This window comes from Pelobates fuscus, chromosome 4, assembly GCF_036172605.1.
Source record: "Pelobates fuscus isolate aPelFus1 chromosome 4, aPelFus1.pri, whole genome shotgun sequence".
Classification (NCBI taxonomy): domain Eukaryota; kingdom Metazoa; phylum Chordata; class Amphibia; order Anura; family Pelobatidae; genus Pelobates; species Pelobates fuscus.
The window spans coordinates 117,190,624-117,209,260 of record NC_086320.1 but is presented as its reverse complement, the minus strand read 5'-3'; the positions used below and the strand labels follow the sequence as shown (position 1 = coordinate 117,209,260).

The 18,637-nt window shown below is 43.0% G+C and overlaps 2 protein-coding genes across 2 annotated transcripts in view; one reads left to right on the top strand and one right to left on the bottom strand.

The window, feature by feature from the left end:
• The window catches only part of SMCHD1 (structural maintenance of chromosomes flexible hinge domain containing 1), a 181,109-nt gene extending 179,068 nt beyond the window's left edge, over positions 1 to 2,041 (bottom strand). The window contains exon 1 of the mRNA XM_063453045.1: positions 1,886 to 2,041. Coding sequence (XP_063309115.1) covers positions 1,886 to 2,041 — 156 coding nt within the window. The remainder of the gene's footprint in view (positions 1 to 1,885) is intronic.
• Positions 2,042 to 6,873: 4,832 nt separating this feature from the next.
• METTL4 (methyltransferase 4, N6-adenosine) overlaps positions 6,874 to 18,637 on the top strand; it is a 147,410-nt gene continuing 135,646 nt past the window's right edge. Inside the window, exons 1-2 of the mRNA XM_063451507.1 lie at positions 6,874 to 7,326; positions 13,619 to 13,681. Coding sequence (XP_063307577.1) covers positions 7,036 to 7,326; positions 13,619 to 13,681 — 354 coding nt within the window. The 5' untranslated portion in view covers positions 6,874 to 7,035. The remainder of the gene's footprint in view (positions 7,327 to 13,618; positions 13,682 to 18,637) is intronic.

Here is an 18,637-nt window from a genome sequence, read left to right as displayed (position 1 = left end):
AGCAGCGCGAGGACAACAGTGGAGGAAAAATAGGGGTATAAATTAAAGGGCGCCAAAATTAATTGCCTCAGCTTGTGCCAGACAAATCCGAAGGTTGGCTATATATTAAAATAGTTAAGCTGCTGTTCCCACCCACCCTCCCTCCCCCCTTTTTATTTTATGTTGTGACCTTATTATGGGATGTAAGTCGCCCTCCTGGTCATCACAGGCGGGTGGATTTGGTGGATTTCGTTGAAGAGATATTTATGGCTCCTGGCTTTGGAGGGGGGCGGAACCTTGGAAAGTGGTTATTTAATATGTTGGTTTTTAAAAGTTATGGTTTATTATTATTCATATGGTTTAATTGGAATTATGAAATCCGTAATAAAGGTCCACAGCCATTCTCCAAGGTGTATCACTAAAGTTATTAAATAAACATTTTGATTGAAAATTTGCTTGTGTTTATTTATTTATGTTTCACTTCGATTGCAACATTCAAACCTCATGTGCGACATGCTTTTACACATGCTTCATGACGTCGTGAGTCCGGCCTCCTGGGCACAAAACAAGGCACTGCCTGAGGCATCCAGATAAAACCATTAATAACCTCATATAGGAGATAACACCCGGAGAGCTGTGTGAGGGGCTCAGCTCCCCCCTCGGGGTCCAGTATCACATTGTATGAGGGGCTCGGGGTCCAGTATCACATTGTATGAGGGGCTCGGGGTCCAGTATCACATTGTATGAGGGGCTCGGGGTCCAGTATCACATTCTATGAGGGGCTCGGGGTCCAGTATCACATTCTATGAGGGGCTCGGGGTCCAGTATCACATTCTATGAGGGGCTCGGGGTCCAGTATCACATTCTATGAGGGGCTCGGGGTCCAGTATCACATTCTATGAGGGGCTCGGGGTCCAGTATCACATTCTATGAGGGGCTCGGGGTCCAGTATCACATTCTATGAGGGGCTCGGGGTCCAGTATCACATTCTATGAGGGGCTCGGGGTCCAGTATCACATTCTATGAGGGGCTCGGGGTCCAGTATCACATTCTATGAGGGGCTCGGGGTCCAGTATCACATTCTATGAGGGGCTCGGGGTCCAGTATCACATTCTATGAGGGGCTCGGGGTCCAGTATCACATTCTATGAGGGGCTCGGGGTCCAGTATCACATTCTATGAGGGGCTCGGGGTCCAGTATCACATTCTATGAGGGGCTCGGGGTCCAGTATCACATTCTATGAGGGGCTCAGCTCCCCCCTCGGGGACCAGTATCACATTCTGTGGGGGGCTCGGGGACCAGTATCACATTGTATGAGGGGCTCGGGGACCAGTATCACATTCTGTGAGGGGCTCGGGGACCAGTATCACATTCTGTGGGGGGCTCGGGGACCAGTATCACATTCTGTGGGGGGGCTCGGGGACCAGTATCACATTCTGTGGGGGGGCTCGGGGACCAGTATCACATTCTGTGGGGGGCTCGGGGACCAGTATCACATTCTGTGGGGGGCTCGGGGACCAGTATCACATTCTGTGGGGGGCTCGGGGACCAGTATCACATTCTGTGGGGGGCTCGGGGACCAGTATCACATTCTGTGGGGGGCTCGGGGACCAGTATCACATTCTGTGGGGGGCTCGGGGACCAGTATCACATTCTGTGGGGGGCTCGGGGACCAGTATCACATTCTGTGGGGGGCTCGGGGACCAGTATCACATTCTGTGGGGGGCTCGGGGACCAGTATCACATCCTGTGGGGGGCTCGGGGACCAGTATCACATCCTGTGGGGGGCTCGGGGACCAGTATCACATCCTGTGGGGGGCTCGGGGACCAGTATCACATCCTGTGGGGGGCTCGGGGACCAGTATCACATACTGTGAGGGTCTCAGCTCCCGCTCCCCCTTCTCACCTGGCGGATATAATTGTTGAATTGAGCGAAGCTCCCTCCAGCGTGCAGCCGTCGCTCGCCGCCCTCAGACTGCTCCAAGCGCCTGTCAAACAAGAAGACTGCCGGTCCCGCCGCTTCTCCATTGCTTGCGCTGCCAAGGCTCTCGCTTCCCGCCATGTCTGCCGTAGTCCGTGTCTGTGCTCACGGGTTGGTTGGTGATGGAGGTAGGTGTGGGGGGGATGTTCAGGCTCTCGAGGTTCCGGGAGCCAACAACCCGGCGGCAACACGTTCAAACGCTACCCGTGACGTCACGTCCGCTACCTCCTCGCCAGAAATGGAGGTTCACTGAGGTGACAGGATGGCGGGCTGGGACCGGGAGCTGGCTGGCTGGCTGTCTGCCTGCATCAGTCACCTCAGCGGACCTCACTCACTCACTCTGCGGCACATGCATGGCAACGCTAGCGTCAGTCTCTCTCACTCTGCGGCACATGCATGGCAACGCTAGCCTCACTCACTCTGCGGCACATGCATGGCAAAGCTAGCCTCAGTCTGCCGCAGACCAGGCAGCTGGGAAAGTTTGTAACAATTCTCCCACAACGTTTCGCATTGCTCACTTTTTAGTACCCCAGAACAAGGGTTATTATATTATAATGACACGGACCAGGCACTGTACATGCGTTTTGAGGTTTGTTTGTTTTTTTCTGCTAAATTCTATTTAGCTTTATAAATAAATAACATGCAACTTGTTTCCTTTGCATGCATTGTATGATGTCCATGCAATCTCTGAATTTTGCATGCACCTCCATTTCCATTTTGATGGAATGTCTTCTATGTAGAAGGGGATTAAAAAGAAAAAATTGGAAAAGAGGAAGAGGTTTCAGCCTGCTGTGCGCTCACGCCATCCACTTTTACAAGCTAACATTTTCAGTATTTAATAACACTTTTTAGCTGGTTAGTGGACTTCTCCCTGGATCATATATACGTTTATCCACATAATGTGGCTATTTCTCTTGGTTTGCAAATCATAATCGGTTGTCTTAATATGTAGTCAGCATCCTTCTATGGAGTCAGCTGGTAATTTTTAGGCAGCAAGCCAGTTAGCTGTCTCGAAAAATACTTTGTTACAACATACACACTTCTATGTGTTTCATAGGATGTGAAGTTTGGATACCATTCAAGTAATCAGTGGTATGCCCTCAGGGCCAGATTTACCAATCCTGCTGACACAGGTCCAGTTTCCTCAATGTGCCTCCGTTCTGCCGGCATATATACATTATATGGGCAAAAGTATTGGGACTCCTGACCATTAACCCAACAGGGAATTTTTTTATGACATTGTATTATAAACACATATACATTAATATATAGTTGGTCTCCCCCTTTGCAGCTATAACAGCTACCACTCTTCTAGGAAGGCTCTCCATAAGATTTTGGAGTGTTTCTGTGGGAATTGTTGCCCAATCATCAAGTAGAGTATTTGTGTGGTCAGGCACTGATGTTTGACGTGTGCTGTTTGTTTATTTGTGCTATGTACCTTTGCCAGGTATATGTTGACGTTGAAGGGGCACATTTGAGACACAGCCATTTTAGTGTTTTTTTTTTTTTATACTTTGAATTTTGATGCTGAGTCCATGCCCCAATTTGGAGAATTTTAACAGGTTGCTTATTCAAACTACTCCACAAAGACATACCATTCTCAAAGAAGACACCCTAGGCTATTTAAAAAGGCATACTTTGCCTGACACCGCCACACCAGAGAGGTCTGGACCTGTCGCAACTGAATCCAGCCGACGTACCAGAGCTTGCACCCAGACAAGCACGGAAAGCGCAGGGACCCGCTGTACCACCTTGAGGGACATACCCCCGCCTAGGGAATGACTTTCCACCACTACACTCTATTGGCATACCTGGTAGTTAACACATCACACAAAAACCCGACCTACACCCTAGCACTCGCACTATGCACACGGCTCCCAAGCTGCGACTAGTCACTCACCCAACCTCACCGGACACTACACATAGATGGAACACGTAGGGCCCAACCTGTGAGAACAGGCTAGCAAAGGAGCAACGGTCCCCCCCCCCCCCCCCCTCTCCTCCATCCCCACCTTACTAGGCGACTGCAGCAACGGGGATGGCCCCCTCTCAGTGGAACACACACATACCGCCACTAGACAGCCGACCACTGTGACACCACTGAGGCTACTCGTGTTATTTTTCTGTCTGTACCTTACTTTAAAAAAAAAAAAAAAGTTCACACTGCATAATATTCTCCTAATAGTGATTTTGCAAAGCATGCGAAGCTGATGCTTATACAACATATGTTTGCATTCTAAATGTGTTAAATGTGCATTGTGACACAAAAATAAAGAATAAAAAAAAAAAAAGGCATACTTTGAACCTTAGCATTGGATACTTTTTTGCTAGTTTGTACAAAGTATAGTGGTAATAAGGTTTTTTTCTTACTTTTTAATTTTATAACTTTTTTTTTTTTTACTAAATTTTGCAATTTCCCACTATCACATACCCACACTATCAGTGGTGTATCCTGGTTTTGTGCTGCCCTAGGCAGGACAAAACTCAGGCGCCCCCCACCCCTTCCCCCCGCCCCGCCTTCTAAATACACACACACATTAATTGACAGATATGCATACATTAGCTAACAGACACACACACACACTCACTAACAGACAAATACACACACTAACAGACACACACACTCACTAACAGACATATACACACTAACAGACACACTCACACTCACTGACATACATACACACACTCACACACTAACACACACTCACAGACACACTCACTGACATACATACACACACTCACACACTAACAGGCTGACACACACTAACAGACAGACATACACACTTACATTAACATATATATATATATTTTTTAATTTACCCCCCCCCAGCCTCCTTACCTTTGGGAATGCTGGGGGGTTCTCTATCTCCCTGGGGTCTAGTGGGGCTGCCGGTCGGGCTGCTGGGCTGTCTGCTGGTCGGGCGGCTGGCGAGGGAGCACTTCCTCTGAGCTGTGTGCTCAGCTCCCTCGCGCGCCGCAGAGTGAGGCTGGGAGCCGGAATATGACGTAATATTCCGGCTCCCAGCCTCACTCTGTGGCGCGCGAGGGAGCTGAGCAGACAGCTCAGAGGAAGTGCTCCCTCGCCAGCCGCCCTCCCGCCAGTGCCGCCCGAATGCCCAGCAGCCTGCCTTGTCTGTTAGCCGCAAGGCTAACAAGGCATTTCCCCCTGGAAAATGCCGCCCAAGGCAAATGCCTTGTTTGCCTCGCGGCTAATACGCCCCTGCACACTATATGGACAAGAACTAAGAACTCAGAAGTCCCTCTGGTGGCTGTCTGATAGACAGCCACTAGAGGAGGACTTAACCCTGCAAGGTAATTATTGCAGTTTATAAAAAGGGTGAAGAGAGTTAGCACCCAGACCGCTGTAATGGGCAGAAGTGGTCTGGGTGCCTGGAGTGTCCCTTTAAATCCTACCAGGCAGCCACTAGATGGACTTCCAGGTTGTTAAACGACTTTTTGGTCGCTTAAACGATGCTGGACGTCCTCATGCTCTGCTTTCCTATGGGGAGGTCTAATTGCCGCGCATGCACATTAGGTCTCCCCCGCTAGTAGATGTCAGCGGGGGAAGAGCGTGGGCGAATCCTGACCCAGCACCGAGGGACATTGGCGCTGGGTTCAGGTAAGTGCCTGAAGTGGTTTTAACCCCTTCAGCAACATGGGATGGGAGGGAGGGGGTACTGTAGGATTCTCTAGTGCCATTAAAAAGGGTTCGCTTTCCTGGCACTGGAGAGTCCCTTTAAGAGTGCATGAAGGGGGGAAGCATCTTCTTGTCTAGTTAATGTATTTGACAATAGTGGCATCTAGTGGTAATTTCTTATATGGCAGTTAATCATATCTGTATTTACATGTCACAAGCAGTAAGCTTCAGTTAGAGTTGCAAGACATTTTTAGCATGAAGAAAGACAAATCAAAAGTATCACAATTGTTCTATGCCATTTGGCTTATTCCCAGATGAATAATTGTAGATTGGAGACCTCAACAAAGATAACTTGAGCATCCTAGAGAACATACATGCATTCTGGATTGACTAATCTAAACATCCGAGGAAAGGGATTTAGGCGTAATTATTTCAGATAGGCAGAAAATATAATAGGACAGCAGGAAATGCTAGCAAAATGCTTGATTGTATAGGAAGAAGTATTAGCAGTAGATAAAGGGAAGTGCTCATGCCATTGTACAGTAAAGTATTACTTTACTGAGAGGGTAGTGGATGCATGGAACAGCCTTCCAGCTGAAGTGGTAACGAATAACAGAGTGAAGAGTTTAAGATATAAAATAAGTCCAGGGACTAATGAAAGTACTGTATTTAAAAAATTGAGTAGACTAGATAGGCAGAATGGTTCTTATCTGCCGTGACAATCTATGTTACTATGAAGTCCTCAGTGGGCAGCCGTAATTATTAATGTCTTAAAATCAGCTACATGGAATATTTTATTATATATATATATATATATATATATATATATATATATATATATATATATTTTATGTTATGTTATGTTAATCTACTATATATAATGTATTACAATTGGAGTAAACTCTATTATGATATATCCCTTTAAGACCGATTTAGAACTGCACACAGTCACAAACTTGAGCCACACCAGATGCAGAAGAAATGTTAAGGAAGAAAAAATCATTCACTATGGAAAACAGAAAAACAATCCATTGCCAAAAGAATTTCTAAATAATATATATATATATCTTTTAAAACAAATGAACTAAGGAAGTATTTTTTTTTTCCACCAGCATTAGAACAACCCATTACTGCAGTCAGTGTAACGACTGGAGTTAACCAGCAGGTGGCGAACCTTGCTTTATGTTGTTTCGTTCTATAGAAAGAACGAAGCGATTGAAGGGGGAAATACATAGTAGCCGGACAGGAAAGAGCATGTTTGAACACAGTAGGAAAGCGGGCTGCATTATTTGATGTTGACATGAAAGCATGCACTACACCTGTCTAAATTCATGTTACTCTCCGAGGGCTCATTTTACGTACAGTGGATTTCTGATGATTGCTTAGTTTAGTCTCTCACAGCTTCCTTTTAATCCCATCTCTTTACATTGTGCCCGTAATGTCTGTGGTCTGTAGCAGCTCTGCGGGCTGGTTATTGGATGAACTCCATCTCCTGGATAAGTGGTACCAACGTGGAGGAGGGCTATGCACAACCACCACTTCTCCCTCCCATTATATGAGTGACCATGAGAGGACTGGGGTCACTTACAGATTCAGAGAGGACTTGTTCCTGATTCTTAAACCTCATATAAAAACATCAACAACTCTCACATCTGATACCTTAAATGATCCAGTGAAGAATGACCCCCCGAGTGTCAATAGCACTACCAACCGGAAGGTTATCAGAAAGGTACCCATTCATTTCATTTTCCCACTGACTCCTTTGGTAGTAGAGGTACATACATGGCTACTTGCCATTTTATATAGATGCATCACACAAATTATATAAATATCATGTAGGTGACAAGTGCCAGTTTCTAACAGTTGTCTTGTAAACAAGTAACAGTGATTATATAACTGTATAATATTTAATATTTTGTTTTGTAGAAATGTTATAATTTCGTTTGAAATTTAACATGCTCAGATTATCAATGGCTCTGCACTATTTTTTGGAAAGTTTCCTGAAACTTCTGCTTAAAGGGACACCTGCATCGTAATGGGCCTTTAGTCCGGTATCTGACTCTGGACGTTCTCAAGCTCTGCATGAGGACATTCAGCGTCAGATTTTTCCCCCCATAGAAAATCATTGAATCGTTGAATGCTTTCCTGTGGGGGAAAATACACACATGGCGTGGGGGGCTGGGGGGCAGAGCGTCAACCTTGCCGAGGGACATAAGTGCTGAAATAAGGTAACTGAATAAAGGGTTTTAAACTGTTTATTTACCGAGGAGGGGTGGGGTGGTCAGGGGGAGCGATAGTGCCAGAAATACAGCTTTGTATTCTTGGCACTATAGTATTCCTTTAATAAGTTCTACTGAGGAAATTAAATAAAATGTCAAACTTATCTTTACGGTGTGTTTATTTTAAAAGTTATTTTCGCCCACTCCACGTACTATAATCATGTGCTGTAGTGCCCTGGTGCCATGCTGTTTGCAAGGAGTCAAATCCATTTTACAATGGTACTTACCAGGCTAATCCACTGAGCTCCACTTCCACTGCTTCCTACTTTATATGCATCTTATCTATCAGTGATATTAGCAGGGAACTTACTTGGCTACAGCCGCTCTACTGACCTAGGGTTCCAACAACTTTGTCTGGCGTGGATCCAGTATATGGACTCTAAGATCTGCTGATTTATGCTGCTTGCATATCATTTCCCCACTTGATACAATGGTTTTTGTTATGATTTTTAACTGCAGTTGTTTGTTTAACTTGTTACATATTAAGCTGCTAATGCTTTTTTGTTAGTGCTACTTAAAGTATCGATTTAGGCGCCTTTCCCCCCCTTTCTTTCTAAATCCTGAATGCACAGATATCTTTTTCATTGGAGGGATTTTCCTTCCTTTTTGTGTATGTTTTAACTAATAATTTATTTTTTATTTTAACACTACCTGCACTTTTGTTTATGTTTTGACTGATGATTATGCTTTGTTAGGTGTGTGGCAGTGCGTGAAGGATGTGTGAGATGCTGTTGTGGTGTGCTGGTGTACTACCCCCACCCTTCAATGCAAATTCTATTTGAGTGTCAAAAAGATTAAATATTTTGTTTTTCAGTTTACTCATGGATGGCATTGTGTCTCAGGGTTCTTTTGATCACTGAAAACAATCTCGGACACCTGTGATAATTAGATTGCTAGGTGAGCTGAATTTAAGGAAAAACTACTAAGGGAGGGTGTTCCACATTATTAAGCAGAGCACCATTATCTTGCAATATGGGGAAGAAAATAGACCTCTTGGCTCCAGAAAAGAGTGAAATAGGTCAATGCCTTGAACGAGGTATGAAAACATTAGATATTTCATGAAATCTTAAGCGTGATCATCGCACTATTAAAAGATTTGTGGCTGATTCAGAGCACAGACGGGTTTGTGCAGATAAAGGCACATTGAGGAAGATTTCTGCCAGATCCATGCATCGGATCAAGAGAGCAGTTGCTAAAATACCATTACATAGCAGCAAACAGATATTTGAAGCTGCTGGTGCCTCTGGAGTCCCACGGACATCAAGGTGTATAGTCCTCCAGAGTCTTGCAGCTGTACATAAACCTTCTATTCGGCCACCTCTAACCAATGCTCACAAGCCGAAACGGCTGCATTGGGCAGAAAAATACATGAAGACTCATTTTCAAACAGTCCTGTTCACTGATGAGTGCCGTGCAACCCTGGATCGTCCAGATGGATGGAGTAGTGGATGGTTGGTGGACGGCCACCCTGTTCCAACAAGGCTGCGACGTCAGCAAGGCAGTGGTGGAGTCATGTTTCGGGCTGGAATCATGGGAAGAGAGCTGGTCGGCCCCGTTAGGGTCCCCAAAGGTGTAAAGATGACCTCTGCAAAGTATGTGGAGTTTCTGACTGACCACTTTCTTCCCTGGTACAGAAGGAAGAACTATGCTTTCCGTAATAAAATCATCTTCATGCGTGACAATGCACCATCTCATGCTGCAAAGAATACCTCTGCATCAATGGCTGCTGTGGGGATAGAAGGCAACAAAGTCATGGTGTGGCCTCCATCCTCCTCTGACCTCAATCCTATTGAGAACCTTTGGAGCATCCTCAAGCAAAAGATCTATGAGGGTGGGTGGCAGTTTACATCCAAACAGCAGCTCTGGGAGGCTATTCTGACATCTTGCAAACAAATTCAAGCAGAAACTGTCCAAAAACTCACAAGTTCAATGGATGCAAGACTTGTGAAGCTGCTATCAAATAAGGGGTCCTATGTTAAAATGTAACGTGACCTGTTAACATTTTTTAAAAGTTAAAATGTTGTTATAAGTTTGACTGAAATAGCTTTTGATTTCAGTAAATATGCTGCAAACACAACAAATGACAATTTTCAGTTCTTTACAACCTATAAAGTGTTTTGGAACTTACTGTGTGTAATAATTTGGAACAGTGCATTGTAAGTTCATGTTTAAAAAAAAATACTGTTATCATTAGGAGGTTTGTTCAATAAAACTTTGAATTGTACTCTTAATAGTTGATAACATGAGAATTATGCTGACTGTTATTTACATCAATTATTATGTGAAAAATATAATTTGCATAATAATTTGGAACAGGGTGTATTAATGTGACAGCCCATCTAGTCTGCCCAGTTTTCTAAATACTTGCATTAGTCCCTGGCCTTATCTTATAGCTAGGATTGCCTTATCCAAATCCCATGCATGCTTAAAGTCCTTCACTGTGTTAACCTCTTCCACTTTAGCTGGTAGGTTATTCCATGCATCCACTACCCATAGAAACAGACAACCACTAAAGTGTGCTGTAGCGGTTATGGCATACTTGCCAACTGTCCTGATTTCGCCAGTGTAGTCCCATGCTTTGGGCTCTTGTCCCGCAAAAAAGAGGCCCTGGGACCAGTCCCTTATTCCGTGAACTGGCTTTTCCCTGCTCTAGTGTGTGTTGTGTGTAATAGTGCTTATGTTTGTTTTGCAGTGCATGTCTGTGCGTGTCAGTGAGAGTTTTTTGCATCAGTGTGTGATTGTTGGCACATTACTTTTAAAGACAACAGCAGTTAACACAAGCAATATATAATTATTATTATTATGTTATACAATCAGCATTTTAGATGTTTCTGACCCCATTACCAAAAATCAAAGTAACAGGGATGAAATATTGACTGCATGCTGTTTTATAAAGACATTGTTTAAAAATTATAACATTAAGCAGAGCTATGCAAGGACTTCAAATCGTCATCTTTTCTTTTTATAATTTTCTTTATTTTATTTTTATTCCCTGGTCAATACCAGTAATATTAACTCTCCAACCTGTGACCACTAGGAAGGGAGATTTGCTATTACTGGTATTGACCAGTCTTATCCAAATGGACTAGTGACCCCTACTAAATTGTATATGTGGTTTTATAATACCCTATTAGATAGTGATATTTTCTGGTTTCAATAAACTTAGAGGGAACAGTGACCGACCCCTAGTGAACAGCATATGAACTGCAACTTCCTTCATTAAATGATGTGCAAGATTTAAATTATTTATATATAGAGATTTCCCGAACAGTTCACCGGGAACTGTTCGCCGGCGAACATAGCGTGTTCGTGGCGAACGCGGCGGACGAACATATGTGATGTTCGGTCCGCCCCCTATTCGTCATGGAGGTGGGAGGGTCTGAGAGGGAGGGTCTGCTGCTGATTGGCTGGAATGTGTCTGCTGACTGTGAGGTACAGGGTCAAAGTTTACTCAATGATGACAAATAGGGGGCGGACCTAACATCGCATATGATCGTTCGCCGCGAACACGCTATGTTCGCTGGTGAACAGTTCCCGGCGAACTGTTCGGGACATCACTATTTATATACTGTTCTGTTTGGAATTCAAAAATAATTTCTAATAGCTCGCTATCTTTTCGATTTTTTTTTTTCCTTTTTCTTCTTTATGTGGAAAAATCACGGGTGATTCTGTCTTTATGTTTAAACTGTTAATTTTTTTTTTTAAACCATTAGTATATTAAAAAAGAAGTTTTAAATACACCACATTTCATTCATTTTATGTTAAGATTAAGTTCTTTATGGCTGGCTTTATCAAAACAAAAAATCAAATATACTCTGTCTGCCACTTTCCCTACTCTAAGCTTAAAGGACCACTATAGTGCCAGGAAAACATACACATTTTCCTGGCACTATAGTGACCTGAGGGTGCCCTCACCCTCAGGGTCCCACTCCCGCTGTGCTGAAGGGGGAGGAAGGGGTTAATCCCTTACCTTTTTTCCAGTGCCGGGCTCCCTCAGCCCTGGGTCTGTCCTCCCTCTTCTGACGTCCCTGGCTTAAATGCGCATGCGCGGCAAGAGCCGCGCGCGCATTCAGCCAGTCTCATAGGAAAGCATTCTGAATGCTTTCCTATGGACGCTGGCGTCTTCTCACTGTGAAAATCACAGCGAGAAGTGTGGGAGCGCCTCTAGCGGCTGTCAATGAGACAGCCACTAGAGGCTGAATTAACCCATTTGTAAACATAGCAGTTTCTCTGAAACTGCTATGTTTACAGCAGGCAGGGTTAATCCTACATGGACCTGGCACCCAGACCACTTCATTAAGCTGAAGTGGTCTGGTTGCTTATAGAGGTCCTTTTAATGAAGTGCAATGGCTAAACACTTTACACACACAAAATACAAAAGTTATAACAAAGAATGGCTAAATTTAATTAGTCTGGGTGCATGTAGTGGTCCTTTAATCACCATTCTATGTTACGTTAGTTTGTCAAGCTTGCCTCTGAGCTTGTGGCAATCCATAGGGCATATTCTCTAGGACTTTGTACTTGAGATGCCCTGGAGGGGTTGAGTCTTGGTTGTATGTGATGTGGGAGGTTGTGTTCTGCTTTGCCCCCACTTACCTTTCTAAAGGGAGTCGCTACGATCCTTGGTTGCCCAGCAGGAGTAATTTTTTGTCCTGGTGGCTGCATTATATACACACACACACACACACACACACACACACACACACACACACACACACACACACACACCACTGTATCCGTTTATAATATATATATGTGTATGTATGTGTATATATATATATTGACTCCCACACATACATGTGACCAAACCCAAATATCTAGCTAGTAAAAGGGATGCCGTTCCGGTCAGAAAGGATTTTTGCCTCCCATCTGGTCCGCAGACCAGCAAGCCACCCCGTCTAAAGCTTGCATCTCATGCAAGTGCCTAATTCTATGTACAGTAGTGTCGGCTTTATACACAAGCGTGCACAATTTCCCCACTTATATCTGCATGCAAAGACTAACCCATTAAGACATTTGTACATATGTGTCAGTCTACACACAGATGCTTCACATTGCGCTGTGTACACAATGATCGGCAGAGCCATTGACTGCACATGTTCTCGACTTATCAATCCGGAGCAAAGATCCTTCCTACTTGGACATGCACATGTCGCACGAAAAAAATTATGGGCAACACTGAAATGAGAATTCTGGATGCCCGACTGAAAATTCTTGGTACCATCCTTTTGCTACTATCATTTCTACAAATGTCTGCAGTTATGATATACTGTATTTATAATTTGCAATGTTGCAAAATGTTTTTGGTGATCAGAGACTCTGGGGAGTTTGAAGGGTATCAAACTTTCCCTTCATTGTTTATTTATGTGGCCCTGGTGTACCGTATGCATTCATGTGTATACTGGAAAGATTGCAAGTAACAAAGAGCATATTGAATTTTGTTTACCTAGATATGGAACAGTTTTGTATTTAATTACACCCCTGCCTGCTGTAAAGGAGTTTTATTTTGTTTTCTAATGTACACTGTTAGCTTGTCGGCATGCAGAGAAAATTATCTAACTTCTGCTCACATTGCAGACCAAAGCATGTGTGGCTCATGGGAGTTTAGCAAATGTATGAATATCTTTCCATGTGCATAAAAAACAAAACAGTAATTGTAGAAATTTAAACACAAACTTTCTTCTCTTTGAAAAAGGTCAACATGTTCTCATCTGATGCTTTTGCTGTAATTTTAATTTTCAGAAGCGGACTCGGTCAAGATCTTTAAATTCAGGAGAAGTGGACGCAATGTTGTATCACAAGAAGGTGTGTGTCGTTTTATCTGTCTGTTTGCCAATACATAGTTGGTAGAAATTACCCTTTCGTGACCATGGCTATTTCTGGGGCAATTCACTACAGTCCAAATTTGGACTGCAAAATTCTGACATTGTTCCAGATGGCTGAAATTGGGAATGAATGCTGCAATTTAGGGTCTGGAGGATTTAAATTAAAATAAATGGATACAAAAAAGCAATCCTAGCTATTTGCCGTCACTTGCAGTCAGCGGGCAAATACGGTAGTTAAAGACAAGTATGGCAGTACAACATTAAATAGTTTAAAAAAGTGAATTAAAGAAATAAAAAGCCTAATGGGGTCAATAATATGGAGGCATATTGCCTAAACATTTAAAACCATGGGGATAGGGCCTGTGAGAGTTATAGAGTGATGGCTAACTGAGAAAATAATTGGGGGTGGGTCATGCTTATCATTAGATGGAGCTATTATACTATTCATGGAGGAGCAGCTAATTATAATAGTAAAGAGAGGTGGAACTAATATCCTATCCCCTGCCCCATCCATTGGCATCCAACTGCATAAACTTATTGCTAAGTTAAGTAACTGTAAGGTATCTAGGCAAGTTTGGTATTTTGCCAATCGTGAGAAATTCATCTCCTCCAATACTCTAATAGATGCCCACTTCCTAATCCCATCCCTCATAGTTGGGGTATGTGAGTTTTTCCCCGAAGGTAGGGATTAATTGGTTAGTGACTGTTAATAAATGTTTTAGTTGGGAAAATTTAAATTTACTGACTAAAAATTAAAGAAGGAATAAAGGACTTATTAATAAGAGAGAGAATACATACAAAATTTCTTCATTACTGGGTAGAACCACCACACATTGGCTGGGGTAGCACCAAATCTTCAACCTCTACAATAATTGCCAGGTGAATTAGAGCACAAACTCTGCAACTGGTTGGGAAACAGAAGAATTGTTAAAATTGCTCTCCTGTGTGGCGATGCCTACTGAGGTCAGTCTGTTAATTATAGATAGGCAGGAGGAATGTCCGTTAAGTAGCACCAGTTAATAACCAACAAATGTGTCAGTTAGTGTGCTAAGCAGTAGAATAATCCATGAGGTGGTATCTATATCTTTAACTTTAGTAGCAATTGAGGGTGGAGATGAGAAAAAGGTTGTTGAGCAGGCCGAGTCAATCCAAAGAGGAAAATGCTGGGCTTTAATTTTGGAACAAGCGGTGCAGAGGTTAGAGACACTGGTTGGTAAATGATAGGTATCTAGTACCTAGTATCAAGAGGGATGACAGATATGTTACATCTTGGCAACAGAGGAGCAGTAGGGAGTTAGATGAAGAATCATAAACTCATCAAGAGCTCTGAACATGTGTTGTGGCATCTGGCACCACGATATTATCAGCAAGTCCTGCAAGTTGCGAGCTGGTGTCAGCATGGATCATATTTGTTGTTCCAGCACATCCCACCGATGCTAAATTGGATTGTGATCTGTGGAATTTGGAGATCAAGGCAACACCTTGAACTCCTTGTCATGTTCCTCAAACCGTTCCAATTTTTGTAGTGTGGCAGCATGCATTATTCTGCTGAAATAGGCCACTGCCATCAGGAAAAAAACATTTCAATGAAGGGGTGTACGTGGTCTGCAACAATCTCTAGTTGGAAGTCAAAGTACATTCACATGAATGCCAAGACCAAAGGTTTCCCAGCAGAATTTTGCCCAGATCAAAACATTTCATCTGCTGGCCTGCCTTCTTCTCATAGTGCATCCTGTTGCCATCTTTTCAACAGGTAAATGACAGTCACACATCTGACTATCCACCTGATCTAGAAGAAAATGTGATTCATGAGACAGGCCATCTTCTTTTATTGCTCCAAGGTGCAGTTTTGATGCTAAAATCACCATTGAAGGCGCGTTCAGTGGTGGATAGAGGTCGTAATGGGCACTGTGACTGGTCTACGCAGCCCCATGTGCAGCAAACTCAGATGTACTATGTGTCTTGACACCTTTCTATCATGGCCAACATTAACCCCTTAAGGACACATGACATGTGTGACATGTCATGATTCCCTTTTATTCCAGATGTTTGGTCCTTAAGGGGTTAAAGGGACATTGTAGGCACCCAGACTACTTCAGCTCATTGAAGTGGTCTGGGTACAGTGCCTGTATTGCACTTAGTGCTGCAATGTAAAACAGATTATGTTTACATTGCACCACTGAATCTGGCGCTAGTGGCTGTCTTATTGTAATTGATAGGAAAGATTGGGCCTCTTCTTTATCTGTTTAGTAATTTGTATGTAGAATGTGGACAAAACAGATTACTGTAACTTCTACATTGCGAATAGCCAAGATGGAGGCAGGGCCATGCTTTCCTCAGGTACCTCTAATCTTGGTTATGCCAATGTAGTAATTATGGTCAGTGGTGTATTTGAGATTTGTGTTGCCCTAGGCACAACTAAATTTGCCCCACCACTTCATGTCAAGGCCACTTTTTTGACTGACAGACATACGCCCTCATTGATACATGCACTGACACAGACACGGTATAACCAACACACACTGAAACACCCACTCACTGACATACACTTGCTGACAGACACCAACACACGCACACACATCCTCACTGATTTGGCACTCTGACACACTCACTCACTCATTGACAGACACACACACAAACACATTTTCTCATAGACTCACTAATTCGGATCCTGTCCCTGGGGTCCACTGTGGCTGCTAGACTGCTGATGGGCGTGTTGACTCAGCTGCTGGCTGTGCTGTGCCTGCTGGGCGGTCAGGTGGTCAATGAAGGCGGTGAGGGAGCTGAGCTCTTCCTCCTCTACTCCTTCGCGCACATCTTAGTAATGTCAGGACCAGAGTGATGTCATATTCCAGATCCTGGCATCACAGAAGGGTGCATAAGGGAGCAGTGCGAGCTAAGGACAGCGCTTTCTCACCACCCGGCTGGAATATTAGGGGGAGGGGAGGGAAGGGGGGCACCAGGATGCGAGACAAACAAGATATTTGCCAGGGCGCTTGAGGTGGTGTTTTTTGACACCCCCAATCCCCCCCTCCCCTCCCCCTGAAAGTGCAGCCCCAGGCAAATGCCTTTTTTGCCTCGTTGTAAATACAGCCCTGGTTATGATGCCATATTAGTCTGCAGTTCCAAAGTAGGCATGTAATAATTATTGTGCCTAAACTGTTCTTTTAACATTTGTAACATAAAATCTGAGCATTCTTTTTGCTTTCTTAATTAACGAAAAACAGTCAGCATGCTTTTTGTGCAAGCAGGGACAGTAATTTATCATATATTTTCTGAATAATGCTTTAAACCGTATTGCTAATAGTGTGTCTTTCTATGCTTAGTTAAAAGAAACTACCAACTAAATTGTACGGCTTAAATTTGGAGAAAAAGCAAAACTCCAACTTTATTTTTCCATGTTGGCTATTCCATTATTATTATTATTTCTAGCAGTTATAAAGCACCAACATATTCTGCATTGCTGTAGAATTGGGGAAAAAAAAAAAAAAAAGAGTACAATATGCCCACACCAGTAAACGGTAAAGAACGCCCTCTCCATGAGCTGAGATCTAGCCATAATTAATTTAATACACAACAATAAGCCCTGCGCTCAGACTTCCACTACTCCTGGGCAGCAGCAATGACCATAGTACACATCAGCCCCAATACATACAATAAAAACTAAAGAAAAGAGTTACCTGCGCACTTCCCCAAATCTCTATGCATATTTAGTCAAATGGAGGTTTTTTGTTTCACTCCAATGGCCTTAGGTGTAAGCCCACCTGACACGTCAAGGCAAAGCCTCTTAGGTGGGTCCTACACTAACCCTTCACCTTGCTTCCTTCAGTTTCAGGTAAATTCATTTCATAAATTGTTCTATCATGTTATCAGTTTGTCATAGTACTCTGTTTAGTGAAGATTCCCCTTAAAATATTTCGTCAAGTCTTCTGACCATGTCCAATCTCACCAGTAAGCTTTCAATTTGTCTTCGCTAACAGACACATCACTCTTTCAATTATTTATTTTGTAGCTGACAGTTCTGTGGGCAGGAATGCTAGATCTATGTGGAACAGAAAGGATGCTGACCCATCAGACCCTAAAGAAATATATCAGATACAACGCTTACAGCATCTAAGTAATTGATTCTGGGCTGCACAGACAGTCAACAATCTTTTTTTTTTTTTTTTTCTCAACTGTGATTCACATACAGTTCTCTATCTGAGCAAGATGCTGTGGTTTAATAAAGGCAAAAGAAAGCTTACTGTAGTGATAGTGATCATCCCAGATAATTTATCCCTTCAACATGTCATCATTTTGTTCCACCATATTCTTCAATTTTGGTTGCCCAGAACAACATTTTTAATAATTGATAATTTGTTTCTGTCTCATGGCCCAGTACTTTCACTGATTCCAGGATTGCAGTGGCCAGTCACTTTTAGGCCTGTCTAGTATTATAGGACTTGGCTTAAGAGAGGGGAATTAGACATTAATTTGATTGTCATTAATACATCAAGGGACTCTCTTTGCTTTCCTTACTATAGGCTGTTCACACAGGTGCCTAGACCTAAGTAAGATATCTTAACCCTTTAAGGACACATGACATGTGTGACACGTCATGATTCCATTTTATTCCAGAATATGTAACCCACAACAAGCACCACTAGTGGGTATAATCACACATAGGTAAAATTACATTTTTTACCATAATGTAGAAGGTAAGAAGACTCTTCTAAATCTCCAATCAAATATGTATGAAAAATACAATCTACAATAAAATACAAATTAGAACCACAAATAGTGTAATAATGTAAAACACCATAAAATGGTAGTAGGCGTGTAACAGGTCAAAAAGCTGCAGCACCTTCTTTTCCTTACTCCACTTTTTTATATATATGTATGTAAAAAACAGATACAATTTGTATCTTGTAAAACCTTTTTTATTGGACTAACAGAA